Raw genomic sequence first — 27,834 nt, forward strand, 5'->3', positions numbered from 1 at the left:
GTGGGTTCAATTCCTGGTCAGGGCACATACTTAGGTTGCAGGTTCAATCTCTATTTGGGGTGCTTATGGGAGGCAACTGATCCATGTTTCTCTCAAACACTGATGTGTCTCTCTGTCTCTCTCTGTCTCTGTCTCTCTCCCTCTCTCCCCCTACTCCCCTGCTCTCTTCCCCACCACTCCTCTCTCTCTAAAAATCAATGAACATATCCTCAGGTGAGGATTTTTTTTAAATTTGCTGAAATAATAATACCTTCAAATTTCAAGGGAAAGTATGAAATGCACGAAAGTTTAATTGTTTTTTTTTTCCCCAAAATTATGCTTAACGAGCAGCAAGTCCCATGGCAGTATAGGCTAGACTCTAACTAAAAACTGGTATCTAATACTAAATAAATTTGTCATCCTTTCTTCATTCCTATCCACAATCTTACTTTGAACTCTTAGTTCTTCTTCTTTTACATTCCCCTCCACAATCTCCCCACACGACATGTTGTTTTTTTAATTGCTCCATTATTTTATTTCATTTTAGTTTTAAAAATCATTTTTAAAAATTTAATAGCCGTTTGGGGGGGAGCAATTTAGGTTTACAGAAAAATTGCATGAAAAATAGAGAGTTCCCATACTCTCTCTCACTAGCCACTACATACTTCTTGACCCAGAATCCTCCTTGTCTGGATCCTTCATAGCTCTGATACATGCATTAGCTTAAGAGTAACTACTTACCCATCCTTCTTTACCTCAAGTTTGTATAGACAGTGTTAACTTTTTGCCTTCACTCTTTCATAATTCCTAATTTTTTTAAACCTGAAAATTGAAGGAATGCAGTCAAAGGGAAAATTGTTGTCTTTTATTTGAGCATTATATTTTAATTCTGGAGTTTCAAGTATAAATATCTTTTATTAACAAATTTTGATTTGCTAACTTTATTTTCTGCTGTGACTGATTTTCTTATATTTTTCATTCTTTGAGATTTTCTGTATAACTATCAATCAGTATTGGAAAATGTTTAAACATCCCTTTTTATCTTTCAAAGTCTAAACATAGTTTCTATAATATGTGTGCATGTGTGTATACATATATATATATTTGTTTGAGAAACTATTAATGAAATTTTCGAAAGAAAAAAGAAAACCCTTTTTTAAAAAAGGATATATGAAACAGTCATAGAAATGGAGCAGGCCAAAATCAAAAATAATTCAGTAGGTTGAAATTATCAAATGTTCCTTTTTTCTTTTTTTGTTCTAACACTTTTAAAATAATTGAGGAGGCCTCAGCCAGTGTGGCTCTGTTGATTAGAGCATTGTTCTGTACACCAAATGGCTGCGAGTTCAATTCCTGGTCAGGACACATACCTAGATTGTGGGTTCAATCCCCAGTTGGGGGAGCCTGTGAGAGGCAACAAGTCAATGTTTCTCGCTGTCATCAATGTTTCCCACCCTCCCACCCCTTTCTTCTCCTTCTAAAAAAGCAATAGAAAAATGTCCTTGGGTGAGGATAAAAATATTAACTGGGGGGAAAGGACAAGGAAAGAAGAGAATTATGGCAAACAAATAAGGTGTACAGGAATTACAGAATTAGAGTTTTCTTCTGAAGAAACACACACATTTATGTAATTATATGCCTATGAATAAGGCTTTGCATAGGGAATAAAAATGTCTGCCTTGAAAGGTACAAAGTATGAATACTGTGGGACATTCTGTCTTTCTTTTACAGTTATTTTGTTTCTTTTCTTCCACAGTGGCCATTCTGGAGAAGAAGTACAGTTATGCAGTAAGGCCATTAAAACTTCAGATATTGACAATCCCGGCCATTTTGAGAAACAGTATGAATCTAGTTCTTCTAGCACTCACAGTGATAGTTGCAGTGATAATGAACAAGACTTTGTTTCCTCCATTCTACCAGGAAACAGACCAAATGCAACGGGTATAAGGCCACAGCTGCACAAAAAAAGCATCATGAAAAAGAAAGCTGGTCAAAAAGCTAACTTCAAGCAAGAAGACAAAGAACAGACAGTAATAGATGTCACTGAGCAGTTAAGCAATTGCAGATTAGATAACCAAGAGAAAGCTCCTGCTTGTGAACTTCCTTTACAGAAAGTCAATACTCAGATTCCTTCAAATAGTCCTTTGCAAGAAAAAGTAGAAACTTCAGAAATTTCTGAAAATAAATACAACAGTTCAGAAATAACTCTAGTAGGCATAAGTAAGAAAAGTGCTGAGCATTTTAAGAGGAAATTTGCCAAATCAAACCAAGTTTCTAGGTCAGCTTCTAGTTCAGTGCAGGTGTGTCCTGAAGTTGCAAAGGCAAACTTACTTAGAGTTCTGAAGGAGACTTTGATTGAGTGGAGGACCGAAGAAACTTTGAGGTTTTTGAATGGCCAGAATTATGCTTCAGCCCCTCTGGTTAAAGAAGAACTTGATGAAGATGACATAAACTCTGACCCAGATAGTCATTCTCCTGCCTTACAGGAATCTCAGGACAGCTTGGATGAGTCTTTGCCTTTTAGGGCCTCAGATACAGCCATTAAACCACTGCCAAGTTATGAGAGCTTGAAAAAAGAAACTGAAACATTAAACCTAAGGATCAGAGAGTTTTATAAAGGACGATATGTTTTAAATGAAGAAACCACCAAATCTCAAGACTCAGAAGAGGTATGTCTTAATCATGATGAGTTTTCCATGTTGCTAACATAAGGAACACTCACCATAGCAAATCTTGGAGCAGGAAGAAAAATACTGAAGAAATAATTGTTAAATCTTCAGAAGTCTTCTTTAGTTGGTCAGTCTTTTGGTTTAAAATGCCATCTCCAATATTGACATTACTATTTTACAAATAAGTTGAAGTTTGCCCCTGAAAGTTTTCATCCATGTAGAACACTTTTCTCTAGTGTATAAATAGCCTAGAATTGTGGGACAGAGTTTTCTTTAAACCTAGCTCTTTATATAATATGTAGAACCTCTGACGAGGCTTGTTTTTTCTTTATTGGTATGTATACTTTCAGATTTCTTCATGGGGTATGTATTTTTGTGCTTTGTGTTTTATTTTTCAATGGGACTGTGTACAGTGGAGTAGATTTACCAGTTGAATGTTGAAATATTCATTTGTATAATATTTGGCAAACATGCCCACTTAAAACATTATAAATGAAAATAATATATTAGAGGAGACTTATTGGGAAATAATAGACATAGAGAAAGTGGAAAGAGCACATTCAGGTAAGACCTGGGTTTGAGTATCTGCCCTGTCATTTCTGGTAGTTTCTTGAGTTTGAGTGCATACCTGTAAATGGCTTTCCTTGCTCAGTTGTTATAAATTTTAAAGATAATGTGTGTAAGTAATTTATCACAGTACTTTACATATAGTTGGTAGTTAGTAAATAGTAGTTATATGTAGAGACTGAGTGTATGCCACTGACATATAGGGAGATTTTTTTAGTATTTCTAATTCCCAGTTTTGGTTGATGTGCAGTTTGAGAAATTAAGTCATTTGACATGAAGAGGAGTAGGCAGTATCCTGGTTTTTACCACAAAACTTTGTTACTAAAGATTTGTGAGTAAATGCCGCTCTAAATTTAATAACACATTTGGAAATTTACAAAGAAGGTAAAAGTGAAAATAGAAAAAATTTAGGAATTTCTTAAATTTCTACAGAATATTGTTTAAATCTGTACTGTATTTGAAATCACTTCAATTGTATGATTAGACAACATCCATAACTTTTATTTTTTAATTTATTTTTTCAAATACATAACTTTTAAATTCAACGTGGAGAAACATTGATTTCTGTCAGCTGCATAAACCTACCTTAGTACATAACTTGTTTTTATTATTTTTTTCCTAATAAGCCTCAAAAAAGAAAAATTAATCCCTGAAATTTGACTGCTCCTCTGTTGCACAGCATTATAGAACTTTTCCATTGAAGTATAATGCAAATAATAAGTGTACAGTTCATTGAATTATCACAAATAAACACTATCCAGACCAAGAAATTTGAGTAAACCAGAGCCCCGCTATGTCTCCAACTAGTCATTACCTCTTTCCAAAATGAATGCCTATTATAATAGCACAGGTTTTGCCAATTTTGAACTATTTGTAAATAGATTCACACAGTATATATTCTTTGGTATCCAATTTAGTTCATGCAACATTATGGTCACGAACCATTTGTGGTGTTGCCTGTAACTCTAGTTTTATTCTTTTATCACTGCATAGTATTCCATTATAGAAATGTATCACAATTTATATTTTTTATATATCAATAAATAAGTAAGTAAATAAATAAATAAATAAAAGCATTTAGGTTATTTCAGTTTGGGGCGATTGTGAACTGCTGTTACGAACTTTCCTATATACAGGGCCCAGCAAAAGTAAAGCCTGTTTGAGTGTGGTTGGTAGGGTAATAATATGGGTGTAATAACTTACAGTCTTAATTCGGACATTTCACCTAAAATGTCATATAGTGTGCTTGAGTGTGATATTATTATGTTACAGAATTACATGCTTATGATTTTGTAATAAAAAGGGGTGTTATTTGTGCCAGACCCTTTATTTCTTTCCTAATATGCATGCATTTCTGTTGGGTATGTACCTAGAACTGGAATTTCTGGGTCATAATGTATGGGTATATGCACCAAGCGAGATAATGACAAATGGTTTTCCAAAATGGTTGTGGCCGCTTATAATCTGCTACCACAGTCTGAGAATTTCCATTACTCCATACTCTTACAATTTTTGCGTGTTAGTTTTTAACATTCTGGTGCTATTGCTTTTTGGTTACATTTCTCTGATGATTAATGAATCAAGCACTGTTTCATTTATGTAGTGACCATTTGGATAGTCTGTTTTCTGAAGTGCCAGAGTCTTTTTTTCCATTTACCTGTTGAATATATCTAGGTATTTTTTTCTTATTGCTCTGTAGGAATTTATCAGGATTCAAGCCCATTTTTAGTTACGTGTATTGTGAATACCATCTTTCACTCTGAGACTTGCCCTTTCACTTCATTACTGGTGTCTTCAATCTAGTGACTTCTTTAAGAATATTTGTTTAGCCCAGGTTATTTAATCTTCTAGAAGCTTTGTTGTTTTCCTTTCACATTGAAATCTGCAATTCATTTGGGATTGATTTTTATTTATTGTGAGGGGTATAGGTCAGATTTCATTGTTTTCCTTTTAGGAAATGTGTACACATCAGAGTTTCAGAAGCATCATTGATTTTTGTTTCTTTGCTCATTCCCTCACAAGTAGAAGAGGTAGGTCAAAATCCCTTACCATAATGGATTTATTATTTCTCCTTTTAGTTTTATGAATTTTATTTTTAATATTTTGAGATTATGTTATTGGGTGCAAATGTAAGACTGTACATCTTCCTTGAAAATTGAGTCTTTAGCATAACCTTTTTCTACATTGATTTTCTCCCCCTCAGAGTCTACTTTGCTGACACAAGCATTCTTTATTAGTATTTTCAAGGACTATCTTTTTTTTAAATATGAGCTAATAATCTTTATCCTTTATGTGAAGGATTTAGTCCATTTACATTTAATGTCAGAATTGATATAATTGGGTTTAAATTTACCATCTCACTCATTGCTTGTTGCTTTCTGCATTTCAACTGCTCTGTGTTCCCCTTTCTTTCCTTTTTTTGCTTTCTTTGTACTAAATATCATTATTCCATTTTTTATCATCTATTAGCTTCTTATACATTTTTTGCTAATTGTCAAGTGGTTATCCTAAAGATTAAAACCTGAATCTTGGTCTTATTAACGTCGAATGTAACTTAATACTTTTATTGCTTCCTGGACAATTAGAAATTTAGAACTTTAACTTCATTTACCCCCACTTTACTTATGTGCTCTTGTTGTGTACTTTTGTTCTCTCTACATTTTAAATCCTACAAGATTATTTATAGTCAATATTCAGTTGGATTTGTCTAATTAATTACTCCTTCATTGTTTTTCACTTCTTACTGCATCTCCATTCTTCCATCTGGGATCATTCTCCTTGGGCCTAAAGAGTATCCTTTGCTTCTGTTAGTGCTGGTTTGCTAGTGGTAAATTTTCTATTTTTATTTGTAGCAAAAATTTTAATTTCACTTTTACTTTTGAAAGATATTTTCCTGAATATTGACTTCTAGATTAGCAATTATTTTCTTCCAGCCTATTGAAAATATGTCCTTGTCTTTGGCTTCCATTTATTATTCTTATTGCTGCCTTTTTTTTTTCTTGCAAATATTGTTTTTTTCCTTTAGCTACTTTTAAGATTTTTTTTTTACTTTGGTTACCCTCAACTTTAAAATGCTTTGCAAAGGTGTAGTTATATTTGTTCTTTTGGCTGTTGTAATACTTGAATCTGTGACTTAATGGATCATTCTCAAATATTATCAGGTACAGCTATCCTTTTCACTGTATCTTCTTTGTCATATTTTTCTGTGCTTTGCATTATGTGGAGGATTTAAAGGGGTGTTGCATGTGACTATGCTTCATTCTGGATATTTTCCAAGTCAGCATTATCTCAATTAAATCTGTCCATTAAGTTCTTTTAAATACTGTATTTTTCAGTTCTAGGATTTTCATTTGGTTCTCATAGTTTTGAGTTCTCGGCTGACATTTTCTTGTCATTTCTTTGAATATATTTAACACAGTTACTTTAAATAAATAAGATGATAACTTTATTATCTGGATTTCCTGAAGGTTGATTTCTGTGGACTAATGTTTCAGGTTTTGATTATGTTGTCTTATTGTTTCATTATGTGACAAACATTGTATATTAAAAATTACTGAGATAACTTGAGGCCCAGGCTGATATTACCTTTCTCTAGAATGGATCTGTTTGCTTCTGGCATATTATTAAGGTGGATGAATCACCTTAATCCAATCAGGAATTAAGATGATTCGAAGCTGGGCTTCAGTCCATACAAGATTCAGCCTGTTTCCTACTCATTCTTATTCCTCGAGTGTGATCCTTCTAAGTCCTGGTCTCAAACATGGGAAGGGTTGCTAGTGCCTCTTCCTTCTTGGCATGCCCCAAACTCTGGTGTTTATTAAAAGAGCAGTGCTCAGGTTCTCAGTATCTAAATTGCCTCTTCTGAAATTAGTCAGTGACCTCTCTAGAATTACCTTCTCCAGAATCTCAGGCCATAATTCTTTACTGCCTTGTTAGCAATCTGATGCTTTCAAACAAATGTGGGTTTTTTCCTAGCTTTTTCAGTTCTCTCAGCAGGAGGAGTGGTTTCAATTATCTTGGTTGCCATTTCTAGAAGCGGAATTCCCCACAATATGTTTATAGTATTTGCTAATTTTAATCTTTTAATCTCCTACATTTATATAGCATTTAGCAGTTTACAGTCTTTTTGTACACATTTAGTGTTCCTTTTATACAGATGAGAAAACACTCCCAAAAGAGGACAAATGACTCAAGCAAATTCACATCAGCCTAATGACTGAACTGATACTCAAATTTAAATCTTATAATTTTCAAGTTTAGTTTATTCTACCGTACCACAGGTATTAACTTATGTGTTTTAATGTTAATTGTTCTTATCAAAGAAAAAAAATATAAATTCATGATTTTGTTTTGTTTTGTTTAAAAATATGATTCAGCATGATCCCACCTTTCCACTGATAGATTCAAGTTCTCAGAACCAGATTAGAAAATGCATCGTACTTGAAAAATTGAGTAAAATGTAAGTATGTTATGGTCATTCCACTTGTACAATGTTTATAAATTAACTTTGTTATTGTAGGTTTATAATTTATAATTATCATGGAATTTTGAACAATGAAGTATAACATGAAAAGTTTATGTGGATGTCTTTACCTGAGAAATTTAGATTTTTAAGATATCCTACCAAGGAAATATTGAATTTAAGTTTTGTGTACAGGAGGCACAAAGTAAAGAGGAAGATTGAGATTATGGGAGTAAAAAACCAGACTACCTCATTTCAACTTAATAATCCAGTGAAGTCAGGGAAAAAAATATCAAAGCTAGACCCATTTAAATACTGATTTGTGGTAAATGTGTCACATCAGTTCCACATATGAATAAGACATATAGTTTTAACGGTCTATTAACTCACTCTGCATACATATTCATAGAATAATTTCACAATCAGCAACTTGAGTTTTTGTTCAGCTCAACTTTGCACTTTAGTTTTAAGCTTCCCGTGGTGGAAATTACTGTTCTTGTAATTAATCCAGTTATAAATGACATTTAAAAATTGCAATCTTGGTTTCTCTTTTAAATGAAGCTTAAAAATCTTTTTTCCAGAGGTGTGAAAGCTGTTTTGAACTTTTCAACCTGCATTTTCTTTCTTTAACAGAGAAGGTGGAAAGGTGTTTTCAGTCATTGCTGAAGGGGTTGTACATGCGGAGAAGTCTTAATTTTGTAGTTGTTCAAAAATAACAAAGACTCATTTTTTGGAAGCCATATATATTTTAAGGAGCTTACTCTGAGATTTACATTTTAAATAAATCTTTGTGTTTTTCAAGATTTCATTTATTTATTTTTAGAGGGGAAGGGAAGAAGAAAGAGAGGGAAAGAAACATCAATGTGTGATTGCCTCTCACACTTCCACTACTGGGGACCAGACTGGCAATCCAGGCACGTGTCCTAACTGGGAATCTGACCTGCGACCCTTTGGTTTGCAGGTTGGCGCTCAGTCCACTGAGCCACGCCAGCCAGGGCTAAATAAATCTTTAAAGTAATATTTATTGTGTGTCTTCTATATGTTAGGTTCTTCATATATGATAAATCTGTTATTTTGCCTTTTATATATTATACATTTGTTTCTGATAAATACTAGGTAAAGAAACAGTATAAGTCACCATATCTCTAATTACTACAACAGGACTTGACCTTAGTTATATAGTTTTTGAAAGTCGGGATGGATTATCTATAGTGCTGTATATAGACAATAGATAGAGATTTATCTGAAGATAGTTTTCTAGAAATTTAGCTAATGAAAGTACCTAATTTTAAATTTAAGACCACACAGACATGTCTTTGAAGGAATGCTGTTCTTTCTGGGTTTTGGCTACAACAGAAGATACCAAAAGGAATCCTGCTAGAAGACTAAAGTTTTAACAAAAGAACTAAATTTGAGAAGAGGTGGAATAACTTAAAAGCACAAAGAACACTGAAAAACAAAATAATTATGGTGACATAGGGGTTTTTTGGTTGGTCAGTTGGTTGTTTATAGAAGTAGTTGAGTTTTTCTCATTAAAAAACGAAGACGTTTTTGGTTTCTGGAACAGACGATTGCAAAAGGGCATTTTTTTTTAGATAATCAAAGAAAATGAAGTCGGTACTGAGTATTAGATGATATTAAGGAATTATTAATTTGGAATGTTATTAATTATGATAATGTTTTTATTGTGGTTCTATAAGAAAATGCCTCTGTATTTAGAGATACCTAAGGAAATACTTAGGGGTCTAGTGACATTATGTCAGATATTCACTTTAAAATATTACAGAGAAAACAAGGAAGGAAGGAAAAAATGAGGCATATATAAGAAAATAGTGGGAAGTTGAATCTGAGAACATATATGGGGTTATCATTGCTATTCTCTGTATTTTGGAACATGTTTGAAACTTTCATAATAAGTTTTAAAAAGAAAAGCAATACATACTTATTGCAGAAGATTTAAGTATTACAAAATGATATAAAGAAAGAAGTTACAATCACCTGTAATCCCAGAACTCAACAGTAACTACAATTAATATTTTGATTTTATACTTGACATACATGTGATATATGTATATCTGAATATATGTGTATTCATTCCCTTTGGTTCCTTCTATTGTAGTATAAATCTGAAAGACATGAAACATTTGACATATAATTTGTATTATATACAATAGCATTGTATAATATTTATGTTTTTGTAAAAATGGAACAGTATGCATTTTTCACTTAACATTTACCATGAGTATCTTTCCACATTTAAAAAAATACATTTGCATTATCATTTTAAAGGCTTTATTATATTCCACTATATAGGTATATCATAATTTATTTGACCAATCACCTTGATGAACATTTCTTTCAGTTTTTTCACTACTAAAATTATTTCTGCAACAAGCATCTTTTTAGTGTTTATGTGATGACTCCTGTACAATATTTTTTTTTTTTAAATGCTAGTGGGCCAAAGAGTATACACATTTAAAATGTTATTGTATATTGCCAACTTGCTCTCTAGAAATGTAGCAATTTTTACTCCCACTATAAGGATTTAATAATGAGAAATACACCACACTCCCAAATTTGACCATTTGGAGGGCAGTTCTTCTGGGCTTATGTTCTTTCTAATTGGTCTAATATTTGAAAGTAAAGCGGTAAGAAAACTAGAGACAATATAAATAGCAGCTAAAATAATATTTCTTAAATTTCAGTGCCTCACACTGTAGCATAGACTACAAAGTGGAGTGCAGGGTTATTATGAACTGTTTTCTCATGACTTCTCACCAGTCATAACCCAGCTTAACAGCCCCCACCTAAGTGCCATTATTACCTGTGGAAAATCCAGACTTAGGCAAGACCCTCCCCCCTGCCAAAAAATCTATCTGTATAATTAAGTTATATTTTAATAGAAATATTTTTTATTTTCAGATTGCCTGGACTTTTGGGACCTCTTCAGATTCCATTAGGAGATATTTACACACAACTTAAAAATCTTGTCCGAACTTTCAGGTTGGTGTTAACATAATGATTTTTTTTCTCAGTTATTTTAACTTTAATGTGGTTGCCTTGCAGAATCCATAGGCAGACTAAGGCATGAAGAAACTGACATACCTATAGTGTCTTAGATCTAAATACAGTGTCTGTTTTCTCCATCGCTAAACAATATTATTTGTCTTTTATTAAATGCAATCCCTTATTTGTTCAAACCTTGATATATTTAACTTTGGGTAGTTTATTTATAGAATAGCCTAAAACTATGAAGGAAAATTATATTAAAACACAAAGATGGTTAGCCAGCAACATCTTAGGTCTTAGTGAATTAGTAAATACACATCAGATGACCAACACTGTGCTAGACACCATGAGCAATACAAAAGAAACATTGTGCAATATTAAATTATGTACCCTCAAGGAAGAACTTTCTTGTGAGAAGATAAGGTAAGCACAGTGAACAGTACAAAACAGTAGATAATTTAGTATTGAATTGTGTGGAACAGATTTGAAGTGATGAGGAGTACAAAGAAAGGAAGAATAGAGAATATTATTGTCAAGAAGAGCAACTGGGAGTTTTCTAAAAGTAGCAAGGTAAAAATATTGAACCAGGCTGACTAGATTTTCTACCAAGAAACAGGGATAGCCCTCTAAATCCCAATTAGTAGAAGTGTACCAAATATACATTTTGGCCAAATGCCAATGACTAGATATTAAAATCAGTATTTGCCTGGGGCTAAAACAAGATAGCAGTAACATAGAATGAACTTCTAGGGTAGATGAACTGTTTTACCCAAAAAATTACACTAACAGTTTATTGTTGTCAACAGTGGTAGTAAGATTTTAAAAGTTTAAGATTATAGTACATGAACAATATCTTCGTACTTGAGTTGTTAGGTTTCTCTTGCTGTCACTGGACTTTATATCAGGAATACCAAACATACGTGAACCTTCAACTAGCACATTTAATAATATCAGTAAGTTTTAATAATTTTAATACATTTTCATATTTTTAATGAGTTTTAATATTTTTTAATAAGGTATTTATGGAAAGAAACTAGGATTCATAATTTAGGCAAGTCTCAAAATCCGTTCATTCAGATACAGAAAAGGATCATGTATAACATTTTACATTTTAAATGTTTAGCCATCATAGGCTCAAGACTATAGGAGCTGTCTTAACACATTCTTATAGAGTCTTTATTGTGAGGTTTGACTAAACAAAATATATTTAGGGTACCTAAATTTTCTCTTAACACTTTTGTCTTAACATTTTTTATTATTTTGATTAGAGATATTTGGATCATCGCATACCTGTTGTTTATATAATCTATATTTTTCTAACTCTTGATAATTTTGAGGGGACATTGTTTTTAGTTCACCATCACAAGATATGAAGGATTCCCCAATAGAATCTTTTCTTGAAAGACTTACAACTCAAATGTAGATAACTAATTAAAATTTAAATACATCTCTTAAATGTTGTTTTCTTTAATATAAATTCTAGTACATAATATAGTTCTGCAAAGATTAAATTGTAAAATCTAATTGTGCTCATTATTTGTGTTTTTATAAATTTTTTCTAAGATACAATGTTCTTGAGACATTGTAACTTATTAAATATATTAATAGTGTTGTCCATCTATTTTGCTAAATAATATTTTTACTATTTTATACATAAAATTAACAATTTTCACTAAAATCACTAATTGCTGCATTTTATTCTGCTGTTGATTGATAAACACATACAGACATTTTCACTTCATTTTTTTTTTACTATATATATTTTATTGATTATGCTATTACCATTGTGCCATTCTTTTTCTCCCCTTTATTCCCCTCTGTCCTGCACTCCCCATCATCCACCATCATCCCCTCCCTCAGCTGATATCCATGGGTTGTACATATAAGTTCTTTGGCTTCGCAATTTCCTATACTCTTCTTTTTTTGTTATATTTATTTTTTAATTTATAAATCATGTTCTATTATAATTGTCTCAATTTTTCCCCTTTTACCCCCCTCCACCCATCCCACCTCCACCCCCCACTCCCACAGTCAATTCCCACACTGTTGTCCATGTCCATGGGTCATTCATACATGTTCTTTGTATAGTCCCTTCCCCTTCTTTCCACCATTGTCCTCTTTCCCCATCCCCTCTGGTCACTTTCAGTCTGCTCCATGTTTCCATGCCTGTGGTTTATTTTGTTCATTAGTTTATTTTGTAGAATAGGGTCCACTTATAGGTGAGATCATATGGTATTTTTTTTTTATCAACTGGCTTATTTCACTTTGCTTAATATTCTCCAGTTTCATCCATGTTATCACAAAAGGTAGCAATTCCATCTCTCTTTCTTTCTTAAATGCAGATTGATTTTATTTGTTTTTTTAAATGTCAAAGGTAATTATATTTAAAAAATTTTAAACCCTTATAAAATCTCAGCAATTAAACCAACATGGCAGCAGCACAGAAATAATCAAGAGATCAATGAAACATAATGAACATTCTAGAGACAAACATATATATCTGTCTAACAATATATGATTAAGTTGATATTTCAAGTCAATGGGTAAAATAAGGCTTATTCAACAAATAAGGTGCATGGACCACTATTGCTTGAAATAAAACAAATATAGAGTCCTATTTCACACATTATACAAGAAATAATTCACGTGAGTTAAAAATCAATATGTAGAATCTAAGGAGTTTTAGAAGAAAATAGAACTAATATTTTTCATGACCTGAAGTAAAATATTCAAACCCAGAAGTAAATATTGGCATTATGACTATATTAACCATTTAACTATACAGTAATATACATATAAAAAAAATTAAAGGACCAGGAATAGAATAGAAAAGTATTTGCAACACATCTAAAACATGGTTAATAGGTTTGGTTTTTCTTTGAAAACAGTACTACAAACTTTTAATCAATAAACGGATAGAGAATACCAAAAAGTCATTTAAAGCCTTAAAAAAAAAAAAAGAAATAGGCAAGAAATATACTAAAACAGGTTTAGTTTCAACAAACAATAAAGGAACAATTAAAATAACATCATTGTCACAATCAAATTAATGAGTATTAAAAATATTGGTAATATCGAGTATTGGCAACTCTGAAAGGAACTGGGTATTCATAGAAACTTTTTCCTCATCTTAAAGCAGTCCCTTTAGCATATTTTGCAGTGCTGGTTTGCTGTAGGTGTATTCTTTTAGCCTTCTCTTGTCTGGGAAACTCCTTATTTCACCTTCCGTTTTAATTGAGAGCCTGGCTGGGAAGAGCAGTCTTAGTTGCAGGCCTTTGCTTGTCATGACTTGGAATATTTCTTGCCAATCCCTTCTGGCTTGCAGTGTTTCTGTTGAGAAGTCAGATGCTAGCTGTATTGGGGCTCCCTTATATGTTATTACTTCTTTCTCCCTTGCTTAATTTAGGATTCTCTGTCTTTGATATTCGCCATTTTAATGATGATGTGTCTTGGAGTGGGCCTCATTGGGTTCCTCTTGAATGGGACCTTCTGTGCTTCCTGGACTTGTGTGACTTTTTCTCTCCTCCAATTAGAGGATTCCCATCATGACTTTTTCAAACAGGTTTTCTATCCCTTCCTCATCCTCTTTTCCTTCTGGTATCCCTGTTATATGAATATTATTATGTTTCAGGTTGTCCTGCATTTCCCTCAATGCCTCTTCATTCTTTTTGAGTCTTTTTTCATTTTCTTGCTCTTTCTGGGAGCTTTTGTCTATCTTGTTCTCCAGCTCACTGATTCGGTCCTCTGCTTCATCTAGCCTGCTTTTGATTCCTTCTACTGTGTTCCTCAATCCAGAAATGGTATTCTTCATTTTCTCTTGTCTCTTATTGATAGTTTCTATGTCCTTTTTCATGCTGATACAGTTTGCAATAAGTTCCTCATAGTTTCCCTGTAGTTTTTGGTAATTCTCTCTGAGCTCACTGAGTTCATTGAACTTCCTTAGAACCATTGTTTGGAACTCAATATCATATAGTTTATTTGCCTCTATTTTCATTTAGTTCTCTTTCTGGGGATTGCTCCTTTCCCTTTGAGTGGGGCATATTTCTTTGTCTTCCCATTATTTCTGAGACTCTTTTGGTTCTGATGCTTAAATTGGTCTCTCTTGATTTCCTGACTTTGTGGTGTGAACCTCTATGGTAAGAGACCGCTGTTTTTACTTTCTGGACCTGCTGTTGATGTCAGATGTTGACCCTGTCTGACCTTAGGCAGTCTGTTTGAGACTTCCAGGAATCTACTGTCTGTGGCTGTCTCCTTCATTTGTTAATCTAGTCACTCTGCACTCAGCAGTCATGCTTAGGCACCACGGGGTAGGGCAGAGCCCTCTCTCGCTGCTGCCGCTCAGGGGAATGATCTGCCTGAGCCAGATGGCTGCTGCTGTATGGAGGAGTCAGCACTGGGGTCCTGCCGGCTACTCTCTCTGTTCTCTCCCTGAAGCCTCCTTCCCCAGCCTCTCCTCAGGCATCTCTAACCCACTCTGCCCCTCCCTTTGCCAGAAACCAGGGTTAGTGGCTGGAAATAAAAATGTATGCATTGGCCCTTTAAAACACTCTTTACATCTCCATACACCTGTCTCGGGCAGAGAGCAACCCTGTCACCTTTCGCAGCTGGTTGTTATTTGTGTACTTTTTGGACTCAGGTGCTGTAGGCTGGAGATCTCTGCTTATGGTTTAGACCCCATTTAGGGGGATCCAACTGGTCATTTCAGTGTCCTTCTGGTGCTGTGCTGGTGGGTGCCCTGCCTGCCTTCTCAAGTCTCTACCACACTCCTTACCAGTTAGGTTTTGTTAAAGCTGATTCTTCTGAATGTCCAAGATTATAAGGCTCCTCTCTCGCTATTGTTCAGTTGTTTGTTCCAGGTGATCTTTCCACAATTTAGTTGTAATTCCAGATTGGTTTGGGAGGAGATCAGTGTGACTTCCATTCACTTCTCTGCCATCTTGATTCTCCTTACTGTTCATAGTTTCTGATCTTCATCTTTTTCTTAGATAAACCCCTTTATAACATTTTACATAATAAGGGCTTGGTGATGATGAACTCCTTTAACTTGACCTTATCTGGGAAGCACTTTATCTGCCCTTTCATTCTAAATGATAGCTTTGCTGGATAAAGTAATCTTGGATGCAGGTCCTTGTCTTTCATGACTTTGAATACTTCTTGCCAGCCCCTTCTTGCCTGCAAAGCTTCTTTTGAGAAATCAGCTGATAGTCTTTTGGGAACTCCTTTGTAGGTAACTGTCTCCTTTTCTCTTGCTGCTTTTCAGATTCTCTCCTTGTCTTTAATCTTGGGGTAATGTAATTATGATGTACCTTTGTGTGTGCTTCCTTGGATCCAACTTCTTTGGGACTCTCTGAGGTCCCTGGGTCTCCTGGAATTCTATTTACTTGGCCAGATTGGGGAAGTTCTCCTCCATTATTTTTTCAAATAAGCTTTCAACTTCTTGCTCTTCCTCTTCTCCTTCTGGCACCCTTATGACTTGGAGGTTGGAATGTTTAAAGTTGTCCCAGAGGTTCCTAAGTTCTCTTTTTTTGAATTCTTGTTTCTTCATTTCGTTTTGGTTGAGTGATTATCTCTTCCTTCTACTCCAAATCTTTGATGTAATTCCTGGTTTCCTTCCCTTTACTGCTGGTTCCCTGTAAATTTTTCTTTATTCACTTTGCATAGCCTTTGCTTTTTCCTCCATTTTCCAACCATAGTCAACCAATTTTGTGAGCATCATGATTACCAGTGTTTTGAATGTACATCTGACTGGTTGGCCTTCTCTTTGTAGCTTTGTTCTATTTGTGGAGCTTTGATCTGGTCTTTCATTTGGGCCATATTTCTTTGTGTCAGCGCATCTGTTAAGTTGGAAGGGGCAGAGCCTTAGGTATTAACCAGGTCGGGGCAACCGAGATCACTATGTTGTGATGCTGTATGTGGGAGAGGGACCTGAGAGGGAACAATGCTGCTAGCTTGGCCCTTGGCCAGCTTTCAATCACTCCCTCTGCTACCCAAAAGCAAATTGGGTTCTTCTGGTGCTGATTCCCAGGTGGGTGGGCTTGTGTGTGTTCTGGGACCCTGTGGGTCTCTCCAACGAACTCTCCTGTGAGGCTGGGAGTTTCTCCTGCTGCTGCAACCCCCACAGTTTTTACAGCCAGAGGTTTTGAGGCTTTCTTTTCCCGCTCTGGAACCCTGGATTGCTTGGTCTGTTTTGCTCCACAACTGTTCCTCCTGGTTTATCCACACACAGATGTAGCACTGCCTATCCATGAGCCACTGCCTCACCTGCCCTGGCCTCCAGCTGCTGCCTTGCCTCACATCCTCTCCACCCCACTGCCTGTCTCCACCCCTCATACCAGTTCTGACGAATGTTTCTCTTTTAGCTCCTTGGTAGTCACACTTCTGTACAGTTCGATTTTCTGACACTCTGGTTATTTTTTATTTTTAAATTTGTTTTTGCCCTTTTGGTTGTGCAAGACAGCAAAGTATATCTACATACACCTCCATACTGGCTGGAATTCTCCCATTTGCACTTCATGTCATCTAAAATGTTTATATCTGAAAGTGAATGTTCAGGTAATAACAGTAAATCTCAATGATACTATTATTATAATTACTGAGATTATTACCCTCATTAGATATCATGAAAACTATGCAATCACAAGATCATTGATTGATCCAATTTTAGGAATGCTGCAAGTTATGATCTAATTGGCCTAGGCCTTTTGAAGACTTAGCTAAATGCTTTGTTAAAAAGAATGTGTGGGCCAAATACCAAGACCAAAGTAGAACTTCCCTGTATCCTTCTTGGTGATGAAGAGAAAGATGCCTGTTTTTTGGGTGCCTTCTCATACCTACCTATCACAAAACCATGCATCCAAAACAGGCAAAAATGGCTTTTTCAACTGCCTACATTGATGATAAAATTTGAATAGATGTATACAATGTGGAGGCACTAAAGTTTAGGATTTTTTCAGGATTTTTCAGGAAGTGAATATCATATTAACAGAAAGGTTACTGAAGAAAGATGAAGGCTAGATTCCTTGTTTCATTGATTTTTAAAGGACCTCTTACACAGTTTCTGGCAGACAATGTTTATTTAATCGTCACTCTGAGCAAACTGGTAAAGATATCTCAACAGAAATATTTAAAATAAGACCTTTGATCTTGGACTACAAATACAAATTTTGTACTTCATTTTTTATTTCACTAACTTAGAATAAATTAACAAGCAATTTAATTTACTTCGACTATTTTCTAGAACTATCTTTCTATAGATCTAACTGGGTAGCTTGTATTTTTAAACTACTTTTAAGTTCTCAGAACTTAGTAGAAACTCATTGGGAAAAAAATGTTAGGCTACAGCTGCAAGAATGCCCCATTATTACTTTTATATGCTGTAGGAATTTAGGGATATCAGGTTAGAAACCACTGTCCAGGATGTTATTTTTGGTCTTTTGTTAATGTTTGGTTCTGGCAATACATGTAGTCATTACTTAATTCTGTGTGTGCCACATTGTCCTTGGCACTTTACATACCTTATCTCATTTAATATCCAAAAACTAGTGGTATTATCCCATTTTACAGATGAGAGATAAGAAATTCAGGAATCTCTCTCAAGTCACACAACCAGTAGTTGGGTTTAGATCCCAAGTCTAAGTCAAGAGGATAGATCGTAAGTATTCTCACCGAAAAAAAAATAATGTATCTGTGAGGTGATGGATATGATAATTAGCTTGACTCTAATAATAATCTCACTATATATACATATATCAACATCAAGTTTTATACCTTAAATATATACAATTACTGTGCATCAATTATACCTCAGTAAAACTGGGGAAAAAATTTAAAAGAAATCTACCATTTGTTGTCTTGGTAGTCATTAGAATCAAAGATTTTTTTTTTTTTTAATAATTTCATTTATCACCTCTCTAGACCTCAAATACGAATTCTGCTTACGAAGGTTCTGTTACCTATGAAACTAAGCCTTCTGTGACACCTAAATAGTCAAAACCAGAGGCACAGTATTTGTCAGTCCTGTAAGAGGTAGCTAACAGGCTACAAATATGAAGAGACTTTCAAATGCAGTTCCTTTTTATATTCATAAACTTTATTTTATCACTTTTTCCTGTCATTTCTATTGTGTAAGTTCCTTTCAAGTTACTTTCTGCATTATTTGCATTAAATTAAAATAAAGCCTTGCTGAAACAACATGATGTCTGAGATTTGCTTCAAAATTTCCTAGGGGATGTTGAATATGAGGCTGTATAGATAAAATGTGATTGGTCTACCCTGGCCAGGTTGCTCATTTGGTTGGAGCATTGTCCTGTACACCAAAAGGTTGTGGGTTCAATTCCCTGGCAGGGCATGCATGGGAGGCAACTGATCAATGTTTCTCAAAATGATGTTTCTCTCTCTCTCTCTCTCTCCCCCCCCCCCCCCCCCCCCCCCCTCGCCCCCCACCCCCCGCTACTCACCTTCATTCCTCTTTCTCTAAATTCAATAAAACATATCCTCAGGTGAGGATTTAAAAAAAAAAACCAAAACAAACTATGACTGGCCAGGAGTTGATAATTCTCAAAGTAGTGAAGTAGTGATGAATATGTGGGAGTATATTTTATATTCCCTCTACTTTTATATATGTTCATGTTTTAAAAATATTTTTTATTTTTAGACAGAGGGGAAGGGAGGGAGAAAGAGAGGGAGAGAAACATCAATGTGTGGTTGCCTCTCACATGCCCCTACTGGGGGTACTTGGCCCACAACCCAGGCATGTGCCCCAATTGGGAATTGAACCAGCAACCCTTTGGTTCGCAGGCCAGCGCTCAGTCCACTGAGCCACACCAGCCAGGGCTATATATGTTTAAATTTAATAAAAAGCTTGGGAGAAAATAAGCCTCCAAAGCCTTATATTGGTATAGGGGATATTATAAAACCCATGATGTTAATTTATTGTTCAAAGCCTTAATTTTTAGTACCTGCAGGTGAAAATCTATAGCTTTAGTAAAAATTGCTTAAATTGACTTCTCTGCTTTTTAGAAAAAACGTTGATTAGTTAGAGTACAGAATGACTGCTGGTAAATAACTCATTTGGGATCTTCAGAATCTGGCAGGACAACTTCAGCTGGTATGTGACTATATGTAGGCTAGGGCTTATAAGTGAAGTCTGAAAAAATGCCATATTGATGACAGTGACTAGCTTTGAGAAGGCTTTTCAGTTAATACTAGCAGCAGAAAAGAGTTGACATAAATAACCATATCCTTCTCTTTGAAATGATAATCAATAATAGGAACTTGTAGAACAGTGATTTCTCAAGTCAGTTGTGCATCAAAATTACCTGGGGATCTTTTAACAACTATAGATGCCTGGCCCCACCCCTGCATATTGAGTTTCATTTGATTATGGTGAGGCTCAGACATTAGTATTTTTTAAAAGCTCCCCAGGTGATTCTTATGTGCAGCCAAAGTTGAAAGCCTGTGAGAACTTAAATATCAAGCAACTTTTTCAGCTATTTGAAGAATCTTTTCCCCATGACTAGAGCTGTCCTTTACACTGAGTTGTATCACAGTCATTTATCCACAGTGTTACACTGACTTACCAATTTACCTGTAATAGTGGTTCCATCAGAAGTTTCTGGGTAGTAATTCATTGTGCTCAGTGTAGACTCAAAATACATTTCTAAATCTGATTTGAATTACAATTATGTTTTGACACAAAAGTTCTTTTTAAATTTCCTCAGTGATAAATCAGACCTTTTTCCTATATCTGTATTGAATTTGAAATTGTTTTAAAACTGCTTTTTAAATGCTTTCTATCAAATATTCCTATTTTCTTTTATGTATTATCATTCAGACAATAGTAATTCATTTAGCATCTGTGCTTGAAATTATTTTGACTCAGCAAAAGGAAAATATGAGAGCAAGTAAAATGTTGCAAGTCTGTCACTAGGAGTATTTGAAGTCAAAGCAAAGGCCTTGTCATGTTTTCCTCAGTGCCTGAAATACTAGTAAACGTAGAACAGGCACACAGTGCTAGATAAGAATTTAATGAAATCTTAAAATTGTCTTAACTTTGGAGGATTTGAATACAGTAGAAAAGGAGATTTCTAATTAACTGTATTTGTCATTCTTCCTCTTACATGCTTATTCTTAGACTTTTTTGGTTATGTGCTAGCTTCTGTTTTGCTACAGACAAAGGAGTAAACAAAACACAAAAATTCCTTCTCTCATGAAACTAGTCTAATAAAGAAGATATGTAAATTTTTAAAAACAATATATGTATTATTATGTGGTGCTATGCTCTTTCCCAGTTCATTCTCCTTGTTTTCTCTCCAACAGCAGGGAAAGGGGATGGTACTGAGGAGGGAAGAAGTTGTCATTTTAAATAGGCTGTGGGAGAATAATACCTCATTGAAAAGATGCCATATGTATAAAGATTTAAAAGTTTTTGAGAGAGAAAGCCATGTTGTTATCTGTGAAAATATATCAGACTAGAAACAGGAGGTGCAAAGACTGGAGCAGAAGCAGGCCTGGTGTATTCATAGAACATAAAGGATGCTGGTAAGGGTGAAGGAATGAGCAGAGGCAAAGGTGCAAAGAGACATGGTCAGACAGGTAAAGGATAGGGAGTGAATATGGTATAGGTTATTTAGGCCTTGTAGCTGTGGTCATTCTTAGACTTGTACTCTGAGATGGAGAGCATTGGTGGATTATAAACAGAGGAATGACAGGACCTGATGTACATTTTTAACAGCATCACTCTGGCTGATGATTTGAGAATTAGAATAGATGGGCAGAGAGAGGAAGACCTTTTAGGATGCTGTTTTGGTAATCTAGGCAAGAAATGATGTGGACCAAGGTGAAAGCAGTGGAGGTAATAAGTAATCAGATTTTTTTTTAAGAAATAACCATCAGGACTTGATGACTTGTTAGACATGGGACATGAAGTGGGCCAAGTTTAACCACAAGACTTTGGCTTGAGCAACTGGGTTCTAGAAGGATTTGATAGCCATTTAGTGAGATGTAGCTATCTGTAGGAGGACTGGTTTGTTGGGGGAAGATGAGGAGCTCTATGTTGTACTATGTTGTAAGGAACCTGTTTACATTCAAGTGGAAATGTCAAGTGGACCACTATACAAGTCTGGAATTCAAGGAAGAGGTCCAGGCTAAAGATAATAAATTTGAGAATTGTCAGACCATAGTATCTAATATTTAAAGCTGTGAGGTTGGATGACACACCAAAGCAATGAACATACAAGAGGAGATGAGAGACCCAAGGGCAAAGGTCCTGGGGCAATCCAAAAGTAAAAGGTCTGGGAAGGAATGCCAGTGAGAGGGAGGGAAATGAGACAAGTGGAAACCAGACGAAGAATGTGTTCCAGGGAGAAGGGAGGGACCAACTCTGTTGAGTGTTGCTGATAGATTAAGATGAGGGCTGAGAGATGTAGTAGAATTGGGCAACATGTACATCTTTTGTGCATTTAATCCTCACAAGAACCCTGTGAGGTAGGTAGTACTATTGTTCTGTTTTACTAAATTAAAAAAATGTTTTACAGCTGTGGAATGTGCCCGAGATGAAACATTACTAGCATAGTTCTAAGTACTGTATCCAGGTCTGTGGAACCTTCTAACCACTATACGTACTACTTTTTATATCATCTAGAATTTTTAAAATTTTGTAAAACATTTTACTATGGAAAAAAAATCAGATTAACAAATATATACATATTCTCTACTCAAAATTAATAGATTTTAATATTTTATAATATACCCACATTTTTTAATAAAAGAAATATTTTAGGTTTCTACCCACAACTCCCGGCGACCACTGATCATTTTACTATCTTCATAGTTTTACCTTTTCAAGAATGTCATGTAGTATGTAACCTTTTCAGAGTGGCTTCTTTCACTTTAGTAATACGCACATATAGTACCTCTATGTCTTTTCCTGGCTTGATAGCTCATTTCTTTTTATGGCTGAATAATATTTCTTTGTCTGGATATACCACAGTTTATTTATCCCTCCCCCTAATAAAGGATTTAGGTTGTCTTCAAGTTTTGGCCATTATGAATAAAGCTTCTGTCAACATCCATGTGCAAGTTTTTGGGAGACATAGTTTTTTACTACTTTGTGTAAATAGAGAGGAGCATGATTGCTGGATCATATTGTAAGAGTATGCTTATTGTAAGAAACTGCCACTCTGTCTTCCAAAGTGCCTGTACCATTTTTCATTCCCCTCAGCAATAGATGAGAGTTCCTTTTGCTCTACACACTTACCAGAATTATCAATATTCAGGATTTTAGCCATTCTAATAGGTGGTATCTTGTTTTAAATTGCATTTATCATATAACTTGTGGAACGTCTTTTCATTTGCTTGTCATTTGTTTATTTTTGGTGCGGTGTCTATTAAGATGTTCAGCCCATTTTTTAGTTGGGCTGTTTGTTTTTCTGTTGTTAAATTTTAAGAGTTCTTTGTATGTTTTGCTTAACAGACCTTTATTAGATATTATTGTCAGTTTTTTATTATTGATTAATGCTATTTTTTATTTAGAGCAATCATTCTAAATGTTTTCTGGGACAAAATATGTTGTCATCAACTGCTAAGTGGTAGAATTTACTACTGATTTTTTAAATTATATTTTATTGCTTATGCTATTATAGTTGTCCCAATTTTTTCTTCTTTGCCTCCTTCACACAGCACCCCCCACTCATTCAGATAATCCGCATACCATTGTTTGCGTCCATGGGTCATGTGTTTAAGTTCTTTGGCTACTCCATTTTCTATACTGTACTTTACATCCCCATGGCTATTCTGTAACTACCTATTTGTACTTACTAGTCCCCTCACCTCCTCCTATCTGGAAACCATCAAAATGCTCTCCATATCCATTATTGAGTCTTTATTCTTCTTGTTTGCTTAGTTTGTTTTTTTACATTCAGTTGTTAATATATATGTATTGACAATTTATTGTTCATAGTTTTGATCTTTTTCTTATGTAAGCCCCTTTAATATTTCATATAATAATGGCTTAGTGATGGTGAACTCCTTTAACTTTTTATTGTCTGGGAAGCTCATTATCTGCCCTTCGATTCTAAATGATAGCTTCACTGGGTAGGGCAATCTTGGCTGTAGGTCCCTGCTTTTCATGATTTTGAATATTTCTTGCCAATCCTTTCTAGCCTACAAAGTTTCTTTTGAGAAATCAGCTGACAGTCTTATGGGAACTCCTTTGTAGGTAACTTATCTGCTTTTCTCTTGCTAGTTTTAAGATTCTCTCTTTATCTTTAACCTTGGTGTTTTGATTATGACGTGTCTTGGAGTGGGCCTCTTAACATTCATCTTGTTTGGGATCATGTATGCTTTTTGGACATGTATGTCTATTTCCTTCACCAAATTAGGGAAGTTTTCTTTCATTGTTTTTTCAAATAGATTTCCAATTTCTTGCTTTCTCTTATCCTTCCGGCACCCCTATGATGTGAATACTGGAATGCTTGCAGTTGTCCCAGAAGTTCCTTATGCTATCCTCATGGTTTTTCTTTCTTTCTTTCCTTTTTTATTTTCTGTTGTTATTCTGATAGGTTATTTTTTGCTTCCTTATGTTTTAAATTATTTATTTGATTCTCAACTTCATCCACTTTATTGTTGTTTCCCTGTAAATTGTCCTTTATTCCAATTAGTATATTCTTCATTTCTGACTGTATCTGTTTTACGCTGTTAAGGTCTTCACTAAGTTCATTGAGCATCCTTATAACCAGTGTTTTGAGCTCTGCATCTGCTAGGTTGCTTATCTCCATTTTGTTTAGTTCTTTTTCTGAAGTTTTGATTTGTTCTTTCAGTTGGGCCATGTTTCTTTGTCTGCTCATTTTGGCAACCTCTCTGTGTTTGTTTCTATGTATTAGGTAGAGCTGCTATGACTCCCTGTCTTGGTAGCGTGGCCTAATGTAGTAGGTGTCCTATAGGGTCCAGTGTCACAGCCTTCCCTATCACCCAAGCTGAGTACTCAAGGTGTGCCCTTTGTGTGGACTGAATACACCCTTCTCTTGTAGTTGAGCCTTGATTGTTGTTAACAGGTCAATAGGAGGGATTTACCCAGGCCAGTCAGCTGCAAGGACTAGTATTGACTCCTGACTGCCAACCTCCACCCTCTATGGAGGATCAGCTGTGCAGGGTCAGGGTGGTGTTGCTCCGATGTGAGCTGTACCTGTCCACTGGGTGTGCCAGATATGGGGTTTTCCAGGTGGTGCAGGCCAAGGTCATTCCTCTCCTGTGTTATTCCTGGGGTTACCCTACATGAGCTACAGAAGCAATCTGCTACTTATGCTGGGCTTAGAAGTTCCTAGGTGAAGCCAAACTATGAATCTATGCTCTCTGCTGCTAGTGCCAGGCCTGGGACCACTTAGCAAGAGGTATGGGGTCTGGGGGCTCTGGACGCCTGGCTGTTCCTTGTTTGAGAGAATACAGGATGTTGTGTAGCATGAGCCAAGATCAGCCATTCATATGAAAAAGCCACTGTTAACTGCTTGGGTGGGCCCATAAGTTGGATGAGATAGAGCCCAGGTTACCCCAAGGCAGGGAAAACAGTGTTAGCCAGGTTGTTGGAATCTCAGATATGGTCCCACCTGCCAGTTCTGTGGCTCTGTTAGGGGAGGGTTCAGAAAAGAAACAATGGCTTCTGCCTGCCTTTCGGTCTGGCTGTTCCCCAGCTCTTGCCTTGATGCCAGAGACTTCAGTTCCTCCCCATATGCCAGGGGTGCCTTTCAAGCTGCTACCCGGGTGCTGGAGTACAGAGGGAGTGAATCAGAGTAAGTCTGTGGGTTCTTTCAGGGGAACTGCTTGGAATTCCAGCAGTGTCTTCCACCGACTCAATCTCTACTGGTTTTCGCAGTCACATGTTAAGGGGACTTATCTTCCTGGCACCAGAAGTATGGGCTGGGGGGCCTGGTGTGGGACTAGGGGTCCTTGCTCCTGAAACACCCCTCCCGAGTTTTTATCCACCACACATGGGTGTAGGACCAGCCAATTCAGTGTCTCTGGGTTTCCACATCTCCTACCCGGATTAATGTTGTTTTTTTAATTCCGTAGTTGTTAGACTTCCATGCAACTCAGTTTCTGGTGGTTCTGAGTGATGGTTGTCTAGAGTTTAGTTCTAATTTTGATGTGGTGGTGCAAGGAGGCCAGCCATGTTTACCTACGCCTCCATCTCAACTGGAAGTCTCTCAATTTACTACTGATTTTTTAAAACTTAAGATTTCTTGATGAAGACCTAGTCTTAAAATGTATTAAGTGAACGCTCATTTCTGTAAATTATGGATTATGTTCCCTCACTTGCCTATTGCAAACCTAGCACAATGTGGAAAGATGCAAAATATGAATTAAAATTAAAATCAGAAATTGCTTACATTTTAGCTTTAATAAAACACTTGATTAAGGAAAACAGAGCATATGATTATAGGTAGGTGTTTACATGTGCGTATTTTAATAAACTGCAATTTAGTTTCCCATGTTCCTTTTTTTTCATTTTGTTTAATTGTAGTATTGTTATAAATATATAAAATTAGGACTGGAGCACTTTTGAGGTAGTCATTATCAGATACTGAATATCAAGCCACATTATTATGCTGTTGACTCTTTCCTATCAAATATAACAAGAATAAAAACAAATAGTGCTTCACACATGTCAATAATCTTACTCTTCTATAAATAGAAGAATATAATGATCTTTCGGTAAATTTTATCTTACTGTCTTTCAGATTAACAAATAGAAATATTATACACAAACCTGCAGAGTGGACATTAATTGCTGTGGTGTTGCTGTCATTGTAAGTACTCTTTCATATTTTAACTCTACTAAATATGAAGAATTTTGATTAGGGAAAAACAGAGTTTTTCATTGATTTTATAAACATTCTTAGAAAATGTTGTACCTCTGTTTTGTGCCTTATTTTTCTTTTCCCTATAATAAATAACTTACATAAAGTGATATGCTATATTTTGATAAGTTGTAATTGTTCTCTATATTTTTTTACTATCTTTTTCTGGAGAGCCTTTTTCATCACGAATATTATCTTGTAAAACACAAGAACATCACCTGCATGTGGAATATATACAGACTAGCCCTTTAGTTTCATTTTTTAACAGTATTTTAATAACATTAAATGGGCCTCGTTATTTTAAATCTGTATTTTTACCAACATATCTAATGCTATTTCATTTTTCTTGAACATATTTTATCATTAATAGTGTCAGTAAAGTTTCGTTTTCCAAATGTATATCTTTAAAATAAAACAGATTTAACGGAAGTAAAATAAATACTACACAAGCATAAATAAAACGTTTAATACTTACTCGCCTTTTAAGAAATCACTATTGGTTTCTAAGGATGTCTTTCCACAGGGGTAAAACCATCTAGTATATGTAGTGTTTTTCGGCTTGAATTGCAAAAGTACTTTTTTTGAGGACCATTCTTTGCTGTATTACTATTGTTCCTTGTTGCTTTGAAGCCCACAGGACATTGAATACAAACTGGACACTCACAGGTCAAGAAGTGTTATGAGTCAGCCTCATAGCATCTCCAGACCTGCTTTCTCTTCCTTTGATATTACTTCAGTTTGACATGTTATTCTGGCTTTACTGTCCCAAGGAAGGCTGTGCTGGGAGACATTAGAGTAGGCTTCACTGGGCCAGCATTCCTGTCACCCAGACAGATACAACTCACATGATTCATTCAATCAGAACACAGAAAATAACTTTACTTGAATGCCCTGATATAAATTTTTTATCAACCAAAAGAACAAGTCTTTTATCATTTCTACCATTCAGTGTTCCAGCTGAATTGGTTATTTGTGAAACAGATCTTACTAATTTTTTAGAAAGTTCTTTCCATGTTCAAATTTGTAAATATTTTGGTCACTGGCAAAAAAAAAAAAAATCAGTATCTCTGCTCACCCACCATATCCTATGCCTTTTAATAAACCCTCACAGATAACTGTTTAACTGTACTTCTGCAATTCATTATACTAAAGAGGAAGTAACTTTTTTGGTTGACAAGTCAGAGGCCTAGGTCCAGCAGTAATCTCAGAATCTTGCTTTCTAGGCCAGTAACTGGAAGTATTATCTTAATGAGCAGCTGCTTACTAAGAACACATGTTAGATCCTACTTTTTTTTTT

At 35.3% G+C, this 27,834-nt stretch overlaps 1 protein-coding gene across 1 annotated transcript in view; it reads left to right on the top strand.

The window, feature by feature from the left end:
- Positions 1–27,834, top strand: part of RPAP2 (RNA polymerase II associated protein 2) — a 96,302-nt gene that overhangs the window by 29,228 nt on the left and 39,240 nt on the right. The window contains exons 8-11 of the mRNA XM_054592129.1: positions 1,736–2,648; positions 7,592–7,674; positions 10,600–10,680; positions 26,418–26,486. Coding sequence (XP_054448104.1) covers positions 1,736–2,648; positions 7,592–7,674; positions 10,600–10,680; positions 26,418–26,486 — 1,146 coding nt within the window. The remainder of the gene's footprint in view (positions 1–1,735; positions 2,649–7,591; positions 7,675–10,599; positions 10,681–26,417; positions 26,487–27,834) is intronic.

The sequence above is a fragment of the Pteronotus mesoamericanus genome, unplaced genomic scaffold (genome assembly GCF_021234165.1).
Source record: "Pteronotus mesoamericanus isolate MK-2021 breed Mesoamerican mustached bat unplaced genomic scaffold, CSHL_Meso_final scaffold_31, whole genome shotgun sequence".
Classification (NCBI taxonomy): Eukaryota; Metazoa; Chordata; class Mammalia; order Chiroptera; family Mormoopidae; genus Pteronotus; species Pteronotus mesoamericanus.